General features: G+C 48.1%; 1 protein-coding gene across 2 annotated transcripts in view; it reads left to right on the top strand.

Annotated features, from left to right (window-relative positions):
• The window catches only part of FBXO10 (F-box protein 10), a 62791-nt gene that overhangs the window by 24774 nt on the left and 24494 nt on the right, over positions 1 to 13523 (top strand). For both annotated transcript variants that reach the window (XM_030567713.1, XM_030567712.1), the window contains 2 exons: positions 7573 to 7722; positions 10209 to 10345. In XM_030567713.1, coding sequence (XP_030423573.1) covers positions 7573 to 7722; positions 10209 to 10345 — 287 coding nt within the window. The remainder of the gene's footprint in view (positions 1 to 7572; positions 7723 to 10208; positions 10346 to 13523) is intronic.

The raw sequence follows: 13523 nt of genomic DNA, 5'->3' as shown, positions 1-13523 counted from the left end.
GAGAGACTTCCGTAAAGAGAGAAGTAAATAAGGTCCTGAAATTGTGGCTTATGTAGGAGAAGGTGAACTGTCAGGAGCTTTCACTGTGTCCTAAATTGTGGATTACATCCTAGGGTCCACCTTTTTACCCACTCACAAACATCCCTCTCCCCTCTTACCAGCAAGCAAGAGCATTTCACATAGTCTCTTCCCAGTCTGAGCAGTCCAGGTACCTTTTCCCATAGGGTTGATATTGAGTAAACTAATTTGCTCTTGTGGATTTCTTCTCGGCCTGGCATTTGAGACCATTCACTTCCAGTTCATTTTCTGAGCTTGATTTGAATTGATTGCATAATCCCCATTCTGGGAGAGAACGTGCAAGGCTAGAAATCAGCCGGGCTGGCTCTTTGAAGTGGGTGAAATCTTTTCGCTTTAGAACTCGGAAGCTGTACAATAAAATCCCTGCCCCGTTTCCTCTTATTACAGAGCTACAATGACATGATTCTTGGCTAAAACAGGTTCCCTCTTATCCCCGTTGGAGCAGCTGGGCCATGTTATTTGCAGCTGAAAGCCTTCTATCACAGCTCCAGCAGGGCCCAGCCATACACAGAGTTATTAGTAACAGTAAGGGCCTGGCTCAAGGCAGGGAAATTCAGGGTTCAGACTGAAAATGCTTCTTTACAGTTTGTGCTTCGTTCATGCCTCTGTGCAGGTTGTGGGGAGGAAACTGGCTGTATATAGGGAGGGGACAATGGGCCTCGCTCTTGGTTTGATGGTGTTTGCAAAGCAGGGAGCGTGCCCTGGGGGGAATCTGGCCAGATTCTGTGCTGGAGTTAGTGCATGCAGCTCCATTGTGCTTAGTGGAGTTTTCTTCCATTTCTAGTTGCAGAGAATTTACCCAGAGGACTGAGGCCTGGGAGAGTAACCCCAGTGCAAAGTCACAGATCCTGTGGTGAGGCCATCACTCTTGTGCCATTCCCCTCTCTGTCATAACGGGCGTGGCTGGAGGAAAGGGGCAGGCCAGCCACACAGCACTATCCCTACTGCAGTTTTGCCACTACAGCCTGTTAACAGCTGATGTAAATTAGAGCATCCTCTGAGGGAGAACCAGTTGTACATCCAGCAGCCTCAGAGTCAGGGGAGCGTGGGGCTGAGCCAGAGGAAAGCCATGGCAGGCAACGCAGGTCCAGGCCTGGCTAAGCTCTTCTGTGGCAACTGGCACTAGACAGGGCCCTTTCTGATGCCAGACTGGAAACTGGATTAGCAGTTCTTACTGCGGGCTCTGCTTAGCACACATTCCCCCCGGCTCTGATTTGAAAGCAGAGACTCCAAGCTGAAGCTTCCCACTTTGCTATCGGTGCACATTACAGCACCTATGTACTGTACCATGCTGCATGGTGGGCTATACCGACGTGCTGTGTAGGGGGGAAGAGCACAGTATCCTCTGTACCTTGTCCTTGTCCTTTGTTGGATTAACGATTTCTTTGCTGTCCATCACTATACCACGGAGGAACCTAGGGCCTGATCCAGTGGCCACTGGTGTCCGTGGAATCAGCTCCGTTGACTGTAATGGGCTTTGGATCAGAGCCCAGCCCAGCAAAGCCTTTGAACAAGGTGCGCAACTTTCAGCAGATGCCCGTCTCCCTGTTACCCCTGCTCTGCTGAGCAGGGCTTGGCATTGCACGGTGAACTGGCCCTCCCCACCATGGCAGTGGGGAGTGACTAACCTTGCCCGCCTAGCTCCGTGTTTAGTTAACGGATTGAATGAAGCACCTTTTTGGAAAGAGCAAATGAAGGAAGTGTAATTTAATTACCTTCTGATCCATGTTGTTCATTGAAGTGGGACTATGTGAAAGCAATTTGTAGATTATTTCTCTCTAGTAATCAGACATGGAGCTAGGGGGTTTTGACTGGAAAGAATTAAATACCGTAACTACTGGATATTAAACTACTTGTTTGCTTAAACAAAACAATGCAGCGATTAGATGGTAATTCGCCTTAACTGTGCTGGCTGGGCTGATTCCGCATCTAGATACCAGGTGTTTTGCCTTCTGTGCCCTCTTGCTCAGTACATGTGCTTTCACAGCATGCAAATAGTGCATTTGCTAGGCCAAATTCAGGACAGGTGTAAGCAGACACTGCTCTATTAGTGGAGCGGTGCCCGCTTCTACCAGGTCTGGATTTGGGTCTCTGACTTCAGGGTAGCTCTAAATAGCAGGGACGCATGCAAGCATTGTTGTAAGTTCTGCTTTGTACCCTGACTTTGGAACCGCCTCACTCTGAGTGAGAAGCAGCTCGTTGAGTGATGCCCTGGTTTGCTGAGCTGTGTTTGGCTGCTTGTCATGAGATCAGTTACCATGGTGTGGCTCTGCTGTAGCTAACAATATCCCACATGTGGTTAAGGTCCATGAAATGTAATCTGGAGCACTGAGCACTCACTAGAGGAAGGGTGTAGATGAGCAATACCAGTGAAGACACAGAGCACATTATATTCAAGGTTAGTCATCCCTGCGCTGGTTTGGCATGATGGAGGAGTCTGACCCCAGTGCTTCTCCTGTTCCATCAGCTCCTCTCAGCCTTGAAGACTGGAGCCGCCAAGAAGCTGCCAGCTGAATGGAGTCAGGAAGCTGGCACAGGAGAGCCAAGGTTCCACCATCATGACCTTTGTGCAGGTCACCTCGCCTTGTTGCACCATCTCTATGGAGACCTTGCTGAGCAACACCAGCACTTTGGTCAGGATTGCTTTGTGGCTCCACGGTCCTGTTCAGCACTCTGTCTCTCTCCTCTGGGTGTGGGGAGAGGGCATTTCTCCTCTCTGCCCCTCCCCTGGCGAGGTGCTGCTTCTGTTTGCTCCACGTTCTCCTCACAGCCTTGCTTTCAGGTCAGAGCTATGCTGGTCTGCGGCTGGTGGCCTCCAGCAGAGATGCACATGTTGCCCCCCTGCCACGTTGCCAGGTTTGGGGTGGGAGAGGATTCCGTTCCCCCACCCCGAGCCTGATGCATGCCCCTTGAGAATGATCCATTTACATGGGCATTGCAAGAGGTGTGAGGTGGGGGTGGGGGGCACAGGCCTGTAGGAAAGACCTTAACAGACTCCATTTGGTGAGAGACTCAATAATCGTCCCCCACAGGGACCTAGCCCCTTTTATCCGCTGCTCTGGGTCTCCCAGCACCCTCGTTAGGCAGGGACGTGCTCTTACCCCATCGTAGAGGGGAGCAGACTGAGGGGCAGAGATAATGGGGTGACCTCGCCCAGGGTCACACAGCAAAGTCCTGTCACAAGGACAGGGGGATGTTCTGCCAGATTAAAAGGTGGCAAATTCAACACTGATAAAAGGCACTGCTTTTCCACACAATGCTTAGACAGTGGAACTCACCACGATGGGAAGTGGCCAGAGCCAAGAACTTAGCTTGGGGATTGGACTTTTGTGTGGCTAAAAAGAATATCCAGAGTTATAATTAACACTAAACATTTTGGAAGGGCTGTAAAACCTCCTGCTTCACTCTCACCAATCTCTAACTATTTGCACTCAGACTGCGAGCTAATGTAGGGCAGTTTATCTCACATCTGCTACTGTGGGATTCTTACACCTTTGTCTGAAGCTTCTGGCACTGGCCATTGGCCGAGATGGATACTAAACTAGATGGACCTTGGCAATTCCTGTGTTCCTATGCCTTGCCAAAGGTGGGAATAGCTTCCAGAGTTCCCGAATGGGCGCTCTAACCACACATCCTGCCTTTAAAATAAAGGGAGATTGTGGACAATGTACAAAAATCCCTCCAAACGAGACCTGACTTGACTGTTTTACAAACATCCCAAAATCTAGTTCTGGGTTTCTGCGTGTGGCAGAATTCCCTCGGCACTGTTTGTCATTCACACCCATCAGGCTTTATTTTAAACACTGTTATTGTTCCTAGGATGACTGTTTTGTGGGTGTTGGTTTGTTAACTCATCTCCAGAATTCTGCATTGCATCTTGAGTAGAAAGGGCCAGGTTTGCTGCTCATTTGCTCTGGTGGCATAAAACGGCCTTAAAGTGTGTGGGGAACCACCCCCCCCCCCCCATGGATGCAGCGTGTGCTGGCATTTCCCTGGTTGGTGTAAGGGCTCTATCTCTGCCCCACCCCCCGGCCCTGGCATAGAGAAATGGCGTGGGCTGTGACCAGAGGGCACTACACTGTTGCTGTTCTGAGCCTCCTGGGCTGATAAAGAGCCTCGGGGAGCAGTGCACAAGTTAGAGCAGCCCTGAGGCTTTGTGCCCTGCATGGCCACAGAGCTTGGGAAGCAGCAAGGTGGCTTGAAACTACCAGCCAAGCACAGGAGTGGAATAACAGGATCAGGCCCAGGATTTTCCAAAAAGAGTCCATTAAAATATTATTTGTGTGTGAGAGAATATTAATAATATCCAGCTCTTCTCACCAATACTTCTCAAAGTGCTTTGCAATGGAGGCTAGTATCATTACCCCATTTTACAGGTGGGGGAAAAGTGACTTGCCCAAGGTCACCAGCAGAGCTGGGACTAGAACCCAGGTTTCCTGGGTCCCACGCCAGTGCTCTACCCACTAGGCTGCATTGACCATCTATAGCCATTATGGAGCATCTCAGCTCTGCAGGGGACTGACTGGCAAGGACACTTAGTCAAACCCTAATCCTGCAGCTGTGGGATTTCTCTCAGTGGTATTGTGATGGCTGCTGCAGTGAAGTAGGGAGCAGCTGATAGAAACAAGAGAGACAGAGATGGACAAAGAGAAATTCATGGTAAGGATCTTAAAGTCCTGGCATGACAAGAAATGTTTAGCTCCGGATTGATAACCCATGGCAGTAAGCTGGTCTCTCTGCCATCAGAGCAGATATTGAGAGCTGGCCAAGGGAATCAGGTGTCCAAAGCCTAGTGAAAATGAAGGCAGTGTTACTACCTCTTGTGATTTTATTGTGACTCTCACACTTGGGTGGTGTTTTCCTTAAAGTCTCACCTCCTGGAGTCCCATGATTATGTGAGACTTGCTTTCATTTTAAAAATCTAATCCTCATAGTAATTGAGGGCTTGAAAATGTGACCTCCTAAAGGCTCTAAACACAACAGGAAAAGCAAAAGGATCTAAAACAGGTCATTTTAAATAGCATGTGATTTTTAAGTCAATTTCATGATTTCTGAGGACCTTGTGCTTTTTGAACTCTTGGGGTCGGCAGTGCTCTGAGTGGGCAGGAGGATCCCAGTCCCAGTAGCCTCCTATGCAAATCCCAGTTTTTTAAACCCGCCCCACTCTGAATAGGGAATTTACTCTGCTTTCACACAATGAAACAGGCCCTGCTCCAAAGAGATTACACATCCAGTGGCCCTCTTCTGCCTAGGCTGCCAAGTCACGGGTACCTCTTGTGGGGCTGGGCAGATGTCACTGGGGAAAGTGCTGGGACCCACACATTCAGTTTGCAGAAACCTGAGCCAGGGCTCCAACGGTGAAACTGGAGTGGATTCAAGACAAAACTCGCCCCATGAAGAACCCAGCCCCATGCACCAGCTGATCCCACTGACCTCCTGTTGGAGGGATTAAGTACGATTTAGCTTTGCATAGAGCTTGTGCTGGGGGAATGTCCCCCAAATGAGTGCAGTATCTATCTCCCCCCACAGATGGCTGCACTTCTTGTATCAGAGTGTAAAGCATCTTTAGCCAAGTGTATTTGTTCCTTATAACATCAGGGCTTGTAAATAAGATATGGAAAAAGATGGCTGTGTTTTATCACTGTATGGATGGAGACTGTAGGCCAGGTCCAGAAGCCTTCTCTGGATTTATGCCCTGATCTTGCAAAAGGGCCATGCAGGTTCTGCCTCTTGCACCACAGAAAGGGTGTGTCACTTTGGGAATGCTAACTGCCATTGGTGAGCAGTCTCTCACGAGAGTGTGCCCACTGATGTCAATGGGGCTAGGGCTGCAACTTACTGCTCACCAGTGTGAACGAGGGGCTTCCAGTCGGCCCTGCTTCCTGTGAAGCATCCAGGAAAGAAGAAGTCGGACCACTAAACCCAGAGGATGGGGTGAAGATTAAAGATAATCCAGGCATGGCCCAACACCTAAACAAATACTTTTGTCTCAGTTTTTAATCAGGGTAATGAGGAGCTCAGGGATGGTGGCAGGGCGGCTAATGGAAATGAGGATTTGGAAGTAGAACTTACCACATCCAAGGTGGAAGTCAAACTCAAGCAGCTTAGTGGGACCAAATCAGGGGGTCTGGATAATCTCCATCCAAGAATATTAAAGGAACTGGCACACGAAATGACAGGCCCAATAGCAAGGATTTTTAATGAATCCATAAACACAGGGTTGCACCCTATGAATGGAGAATTGCTAATATAGTTCCTATTTTTATGAAAGGGGGAAAAAGTGCTTGAGGAAACTACAGGCCTGTTAGTTTGACCTCAGCTGTATGCAGGGTCTTGGAGCAAATGTTGAAAGAGAGAGTTGTTAAGGACATAGAGGTAAATGGTAATTGGGATAAAATACAACATGATTTTACAAAAGGTAGATTGTGCCAGTCCAATCTGATCTCCTTCTTTGAAAAAACAACTTTTTTGAGAAAGGAAATGCAGTAGATCTAATCTCCCTGGATTTCAGGAAGGCATTTGATACAGTTCCACATGGGAAATATTAGTTAAATTGGAGAAGATGGGGATGAATATGAGAATCGAAAGGTGGCTAAGGAACTAGTTAAAGGGGAGACTATAATGAGTCATGCTGAAAGGTGAACTGTCCAGCTGGAGAGGGAAGTTACCAGTGGAGTTCCTCTGGGACCAGTCTTGGGAGCAATCTTATTTAATGTTTTCATTCATGAACAAAAAGTGGGAATGTGCTAATAAAATTTGCAGATGACCATGAAAACTGGAGTAATGGAAATAGAATGAAAGTTAGTAGTACAAAGTGCAAGGTCATGCAGTTAGGGATTAACAACAAGAATTTTTGCTATAAACTGGGGACATATCCGTTGGAAGCGACTGAGGAGGAGAAAGACTTGAGTGTAATGGATGACTACAAGCCACCAATATGATGCAGCTGTGAAAAAGGCTAATGCAATCCTAGGATTCCTCAGGTGAGGTATTTCCAGTAGAGACAGAGAAGTGTTAGTACTGTTGTACAAGGCACTGGTGAGACCTCATCTGGAATAGCATGTGCAGTTCTGGTCTCCCATGTTTAAGAAAGATGAATGCAATTGGACGGGTCACTTGCTGGTTTGAACTAGTGCAAATGGTGGATTCTCTGTAATTTGACGTCTTTAAATGATGATTTGAGGAGTTCAGTAACTCAGCCAGAGGTCAGGGATCTGTTACAGGAGGGGGTGGGTGAGATTCTATGGCCTGCGATGGAGGTCAGGAGGTTAGACTAGATGAACATGATGGTCTCTTCTGGCCTTAAAGTCTGTGAATCTAATGAACTTTTTGGCATCATAACACAGAACATAACACTGCTAGTAGTTGAAGGCAATGGGAGTTTTCCATGTACCAGGGACTCCTGAGGTGGCCGAAGGTTAAAGCTATGCTTTTCCTGCGAGGTTCCTTCCTCAGACACAGACTGACTAAAATTGCTTTTCCTCTGCCCTGTAGATCATCATGCTGAAGAATGACATTCACCACTGCAAAGCATCAGGGATATTTCTGCGCTTGGCAGCTGGAGGTCTGATTGCAGACAATAACATCCATTCAAACTGCGAGGCGGGGGTAGATATCCGGAAAGGAGCCAACCCCCTGATATTGGTAGGTACATTCCCTCTGCCTGGATCTGTCTGACGCGCCTTCTTTTTTGGGACCAAAAAGGCACCAAACGTTCCTGTCTGACCTGCCCTGGAGAGTCACCCTGGCCTTTAAGAACTAAAGGATTTTGGCTTCTTGCCCCAAGTCTAACCTTTTTGGGTTCTTCGTTAGTGAATTCTGCCTCAAAATAATCTGCTTGATTCAGTGGGCCTCCTGTTGGACAAACATATTTCATTTGACATTGAAATGGTGACTCAAGGCAAACAGGGTACAGGGCTATTTAAATAATCCCCAAATGTCACCTACCTTGCAGTTGCTATGCTTAAGGAAAGAACAATTACCTACAGGGCATCAGGGCATTCTCCTCATTCTAAATAGCATATCAAATGGACATTGAAATATAGCAATGAAGTCACCTGTGCAGTCATGCTGTAAATGATGCAGTCGTGATAAATTGCACCTTGCGCTTTGGATCAGCTCACCTGCCCTCTGCCCACCATTCTGTCTGCCCTGGGTTTAAATCTCTGAGCAGCAGCCACCAGTGGGGGGAAAAAAACCCAACCAGCCCCAATAACGTGTCCTTTTGCCCTTCTGATGTGGAATTTCCTCCCTAAGTTGCCACGTGCCGACTTCCAGGATGGGCAGTATTGTTACTGTTTATTAAACATTGTTATTACAGTCGCACGCAAAGGTCTAAGTCATGACTGGGACCCCATTGTGCTGGGTGCTGTACAAACACTGCTTCTAATCTGAATTACCTCCCCAAGGGCGCGCTGGTCCAAGTCCCAGCATGGGTAATATTCAGCCCTGCGCCAGGGTCAGGTTTAAAATCCAGTATTTTGCAACTCTGCAGCACTTGAAACAGGAGCTTCCCATTGGGAAGAGCGAACAACCAGCAGCTCCCATTGCTTTCAGCTGGGGAGAAGGGAATCCCCATTGCTCTCAGCGGGAGCTGTGGGGCACTGAGCATTTCTGAAAATCTATCCCATAGCGCTTCTGTCCTTCCTCCCCTCAGCCCGTCTGCCCCGGGATTGGCTTAGGTTGGGCTCTTATGCTGTGTGTCAGCACTGTGTAACCACTTCCTTGGTTACAGGGAGCACTTAGATGACATAACGAGCTGAGTTGATGCAGGACCAAAGCAGCCTGACCTGGGCTGTGTTCCAGGGCTACCAAGAAGTATGATCTTGCATAGAGCCCAGAGAGATCTTTATGTGGAGGAAACTGGAAGACTGAGTGTGACACACTCGCCGTCCTTGCTCAAAGCTTGCTCAGCAAGCTCTGTTTACCCCTCTGTTTCTGTCCCCTGAAAGAGCCGGGCCTGGTTGCGGTAAAGGCAGCGTGTTGCCATTTGAGTGCACCTAGCAGGACATTCACATGCATCGAGATTAAGTGGCGGCCCCATGTATGTGTGTGAGAAGCATTGAGGTGTATCGCTCCACTCACAGATCATGCCCTCTGCGGACAAAACAAAATCCTTTCCCTGTCAGCTGTACAGGACTCCTCTCTCCAGCAGCGGGGAGGGCTCCTGACTGGTTCGGGAGTGATAGAGCTTTCACTTCCATGGTGCTGCCCCCAATTTGTATCAGGGCTGACCAATTTTTTTTTTCCTCCTCTGCCGGCAGTTCGGTGATGATAAACCTCTACCCAGCAGGCACATCACAGAGAGACACTGGCCAGCATGGCACCCTAGTTGGGTGTCAACTGTAGTTGGGTGTCCTCAGGCATGCCAGGGATTGAATGGGCATGAAGATCTCCGGCTCCAGACCTATCCAGGGTCAGGACCCATTGGCAGGGCAGGGTGGGGATGGCTGCAATGCTACTGTAGCAGCTGGGTACATAGAAGGGAGACTCCAATCATGCCAGAGTTGTACATCCAGCATCTGTTTAATAGGCAACAGTTTTAATACAAATAGGAGGAAGTGCTTTTTCACAAAATGCACAATTAACCTGTGGAACTCATTGCATGGGGATGTTGTGAAGGCCAAAAGTATAACTGGGCTCAAAAAAAGAATTAGATCTGTTCCTGGAGGATAGGTCCATTGTTGGCTATTAGCCAAGATGGTCAGGGATGTAACCCCATGCTCTGGGTGTCCCTAGCCTCTGATTGCCAGAAGCGGGGCATGAGAGATGGGGTGGATCACTCAATGATTGCCGGTTCTGTTCATTCCCTGTGGGGCATCTGGCATTGGCCACTGTCAGAGGCAGGATGCTGGGCTAGGTGGACATTGGTCTGACCCAGTGTGGCAGTTTTAAAGTTATTTCAATGCGCAGTAAATTTATGCAGGAAAATTAAAAGTGCAACAAGACTTTGGTCCACTAAAGGGGTTTCTGTTTTTGTGACCCCTCCTGGCAACTGGGTCCATTGTCCACATCCCTCTCCATACAAGCTGTCCATCTCTCGCCTGCAATCTCCTGTCATGTACTCGTCTGAGTGATCTCTCTCCTGGTTTGCCTTTATTCTCTCCGCATGTGCATAAATGAAATCGCAGTGTAATAAGATACACAGTGGCCTTCGCTCCGGCATCGTTGTCCTTGGCAACGGAAAAGGCATCATCCGTAGCAATCAGATCTATGGGAATAAAGAAGCCGGCATTTATATTCTGTATAATGGGAACCCCATTGTGAGGTATGTTATTAAGCAATGACCTCTCCTGCTCCCTCCTTTCATGTTTGTCTCCCTTCCCCCGTCCCCTGTTTGTTTTTCATGTATTAACCTCCTTCCCCAGGTAAGGAGCAGAAATATCACTGTCATGGGGCTTTTCTGTGGCTGCCTCTGTCCCCCAAGAGCTCCCATGTGTAGTTCTCTAATGCTGACCTTTGATTTCAAAGGGAAACGGGCTTTGCTAGCGCTGCGTTGTTCAGAGAAGGTGGCTTCTGGACTCAGAGTCGGGGGGAGTGAAGCAATTGATCTTTAGACAAGTAATTGCCATTCTGGTTTGTCTTCCTGCTGAAAATCCTCCTAGCACCTTATTTCTTTTGGAGTTTGCTGACTACAGCCGATCCGTTGGAACAGAAGTGTCAGAGCCTGGCAGGTTTCCTTCAGACTAGCAGAATTCAGCTGACTTCATTCTTTGGCTGTGGTTCTTTGTGAACTCTTCCTACATGCAGCACATGTCCTGGTGAGGAGGAGGGCAGCATGTGCTGTTTTCCAGGGTGTCTCCTGGCTATAGAGAGCAGAGATTGGATCATGTGCTAATCCATGCTGGGACTGATCCGGACTCAGTGCAAAATCACCCCAAGCATGTCATAGACTCCCCAAGGCCAGAAGGAACTGCTGTGATCATCTTGTCTGATGCTGATCATGTTCTAAAGCCTCTATGTATCCATCCCCCTCTGCCCCCTCATGCACACCGTGCCTGGCAACCCTGTCATGAAATCACAGCAGATGGGTAGTTTGATTAGTCATTGATGCTAGAATTGAAAAGCGAGCTCTGGCCTCCTCCCCTCAGGAAAGTAATCCTTTTAGCCTTGGTAAAATGGGTGGGACGTCTCCTTTGGGTCATATCCTGCCTTAGAATTGTGCACGCAACCCTGCTGGCATGGGAAGCAGAATGTTCCCCCTGAGGGCAGGGCATGGATCCTGCAGGGCACTGCCACCTGGACAGATGGTTTCGTGGTGTGGGAGTGAGAGGTGCACTCCTCTGGTGCAGGTGACTCACGGTAAGCAAAGCGGCCTCTTCCTTAATCTTGACCTTGCTGCTCTCCCTGGTAAGAAGCGTTTCAATGCCTGGTGCGTTCCAAGGAGGGGCAGGGGATGGATCTATACTCTGCACCTGCCAGAGTCAGTGGGCAACAGGCAGCAAAAAGGCACGGCCTAATGGTACGTGCCAGCCGCCTCTCCTGAGGGGAAACGGAAAGCCATGCAGCTCACCGAGTCCTCTTCTCCTCTGATTTTAGTTCAGAGGTTTGCCCTGGTCATTTTGGTCAGAAATGGCCCTGCCCCTTGCTGTTGGGATGGTTGGTTGCTGCCCTCCCACTCCAGACATGGCTGCATTTAGTATTATTATTTATATTGCAGTAGAACCTAGAGATCCTAACTGAGATCAGGGCCCCACACTGTGCACACCGAGTGGGAGTCAGTCCCTGCCAGGTGAAGCTTACAGTCCAAGTAAACAAAGGAAGAATGATCTTCCCAGGTGTAGAGGTCAGGAACAGAGGCGGAGAAACAAGTCTCTCTCTCTCTCTCTCTCTCACACACACACACACACACACACACACACACACACACACACACACACACACACACACACACACACACACACACACACACACTCTCTCTCTCTCTCTCTCTCTCTCTCCCCCTCCCTCCCTCCCACCCCCCCATCCCGCCCCCCAGGATAAGAAAATGAATGCAGCTCACCTGTGTCTGAATCTATTGCTCTAATCATTAGGGAGCCCTTCCTCTCATTCTGTTCATATATAGGGACTAGAGCTTGTAAAGCATGTTGGGATGAAAATTGCTGTATTAACATACAATATTAGAACACTTAATATTGTGAAATAAGCTGCCATATTCCCTTCATTTGCCTCCCCCCACCATGATGCTCTTTTGTTTGACTTTTAAGTACTTTGAGTTTTGTATTTTAAATAGTAATAACCATACTGTGCATTTAGATAAAGTGACTTTCATCCTGAAGGAGCCCAAACTGCATCACAAAGTCTATTAAAGCCACTTCAGCCACTGTTGAAATGTAGCCCCCTCTGGGGTGGAATCTAGGATGAAATGCATGTAACAGCTCACAGCAACACTACACACCAATTTAGGCAAGGAGAGAAGAAAAATCTGTGGAATTGTAACTGCAAGGGATGTGTAGTAGGCAGAATGTGATTATTCATGCTAAGAATATGTATAATTAAACCCAAATCTTCCAGTCCTTATTTAAGTAAAACTCCCATTAACTTCTCATTAGTCCACATTCTGTGCTGAGTGCAGAGCTGAAAGTATTCTTGTAAGCTACTTGTAAAAAGGCTTAAGTATCAGTTGCAGAACCACTTATTCCAGGATGGGAGCTAGGGTTGGCAAGTGCAAGACAGATTTACTGTACTGTAAAACACCAGGGTCAAGAGGGGGTCTCTTTTATAAAGGATTAAGGAAGTGCTCCATCAGACAAGTAGCAATTTCTGAAATGGACCGGTCTTCTTGACGATATGGCTAATAAGTCTGGAGAAAGACAGGCTGAAGAGCAAGTGATTAGTTATGTAGCTTTCATTCTCTCCCTAGTCATAGTGTTGCTGACAGGTTGCCGAAGCAGGTTATAATCAAGAGTAATCAGGATCAGTTGTAGATGCAAGAGAGGAGGAAAGGCAACGAAGAGGCAGGCATAATTTACTCTTGGGTTCCAGTAGGGGAAGAAATTTTATTCTGCCCAATCGTTGCTGAGCAGGCTATGGGAATTTAAAAGGACCCTTGCCTTCGCTCCACTACCAGTCGCATGCCTGATTTCTCCTTGCATTCGGAAGCCCTCTTGTTCCTTCCAACCATATTATTCTGGGCTGCTCTCACAACGCCGTGGGACAACGAGTCTTCCGTGGCTACTGCTGAAACCGAACCCACTGCCCTGGCTCTATCCCTGTTGTGACTCTAAATATGCAGAGAATAGGGATCAGCATGCCAATAATTGACTGAGTTAGATGCATAAGCCTGTCTTCCAAACCCTTTAACTGTCCTTTCCGGCTGCCTGTAATTCGGACAGATAACTTCCAGATGTTGGGTTTGTAGCCAAAGCTTCTAGGCGCTGAACTACCATAGATTTTGATGCCCTTAGGCCCTTCGGCACTTTATAAAGTCCCACTAGGTACCTAAG

The sequence above is a fragment of the Gopherus evgoodei genome, chromosome 6 (genome assembly GCF_007399415.2).
Source record: "Gopherus evgoodei ecotype Sinaloan lineage chromosome 6, rGopEvg1_v1.p, whole genome shotgun sequence".
In the NCBI taxonomy this organism is placed as follows: Eukaryota; Metazoa; Chordata; order Testudines; family Testudinidae; genus Gopherus; species Gopherus evgoodei.
Note: the sequence above shows the minus strand (reverse complement) of the source record. Positions and strands in the feature narration are given on the sequence as shown.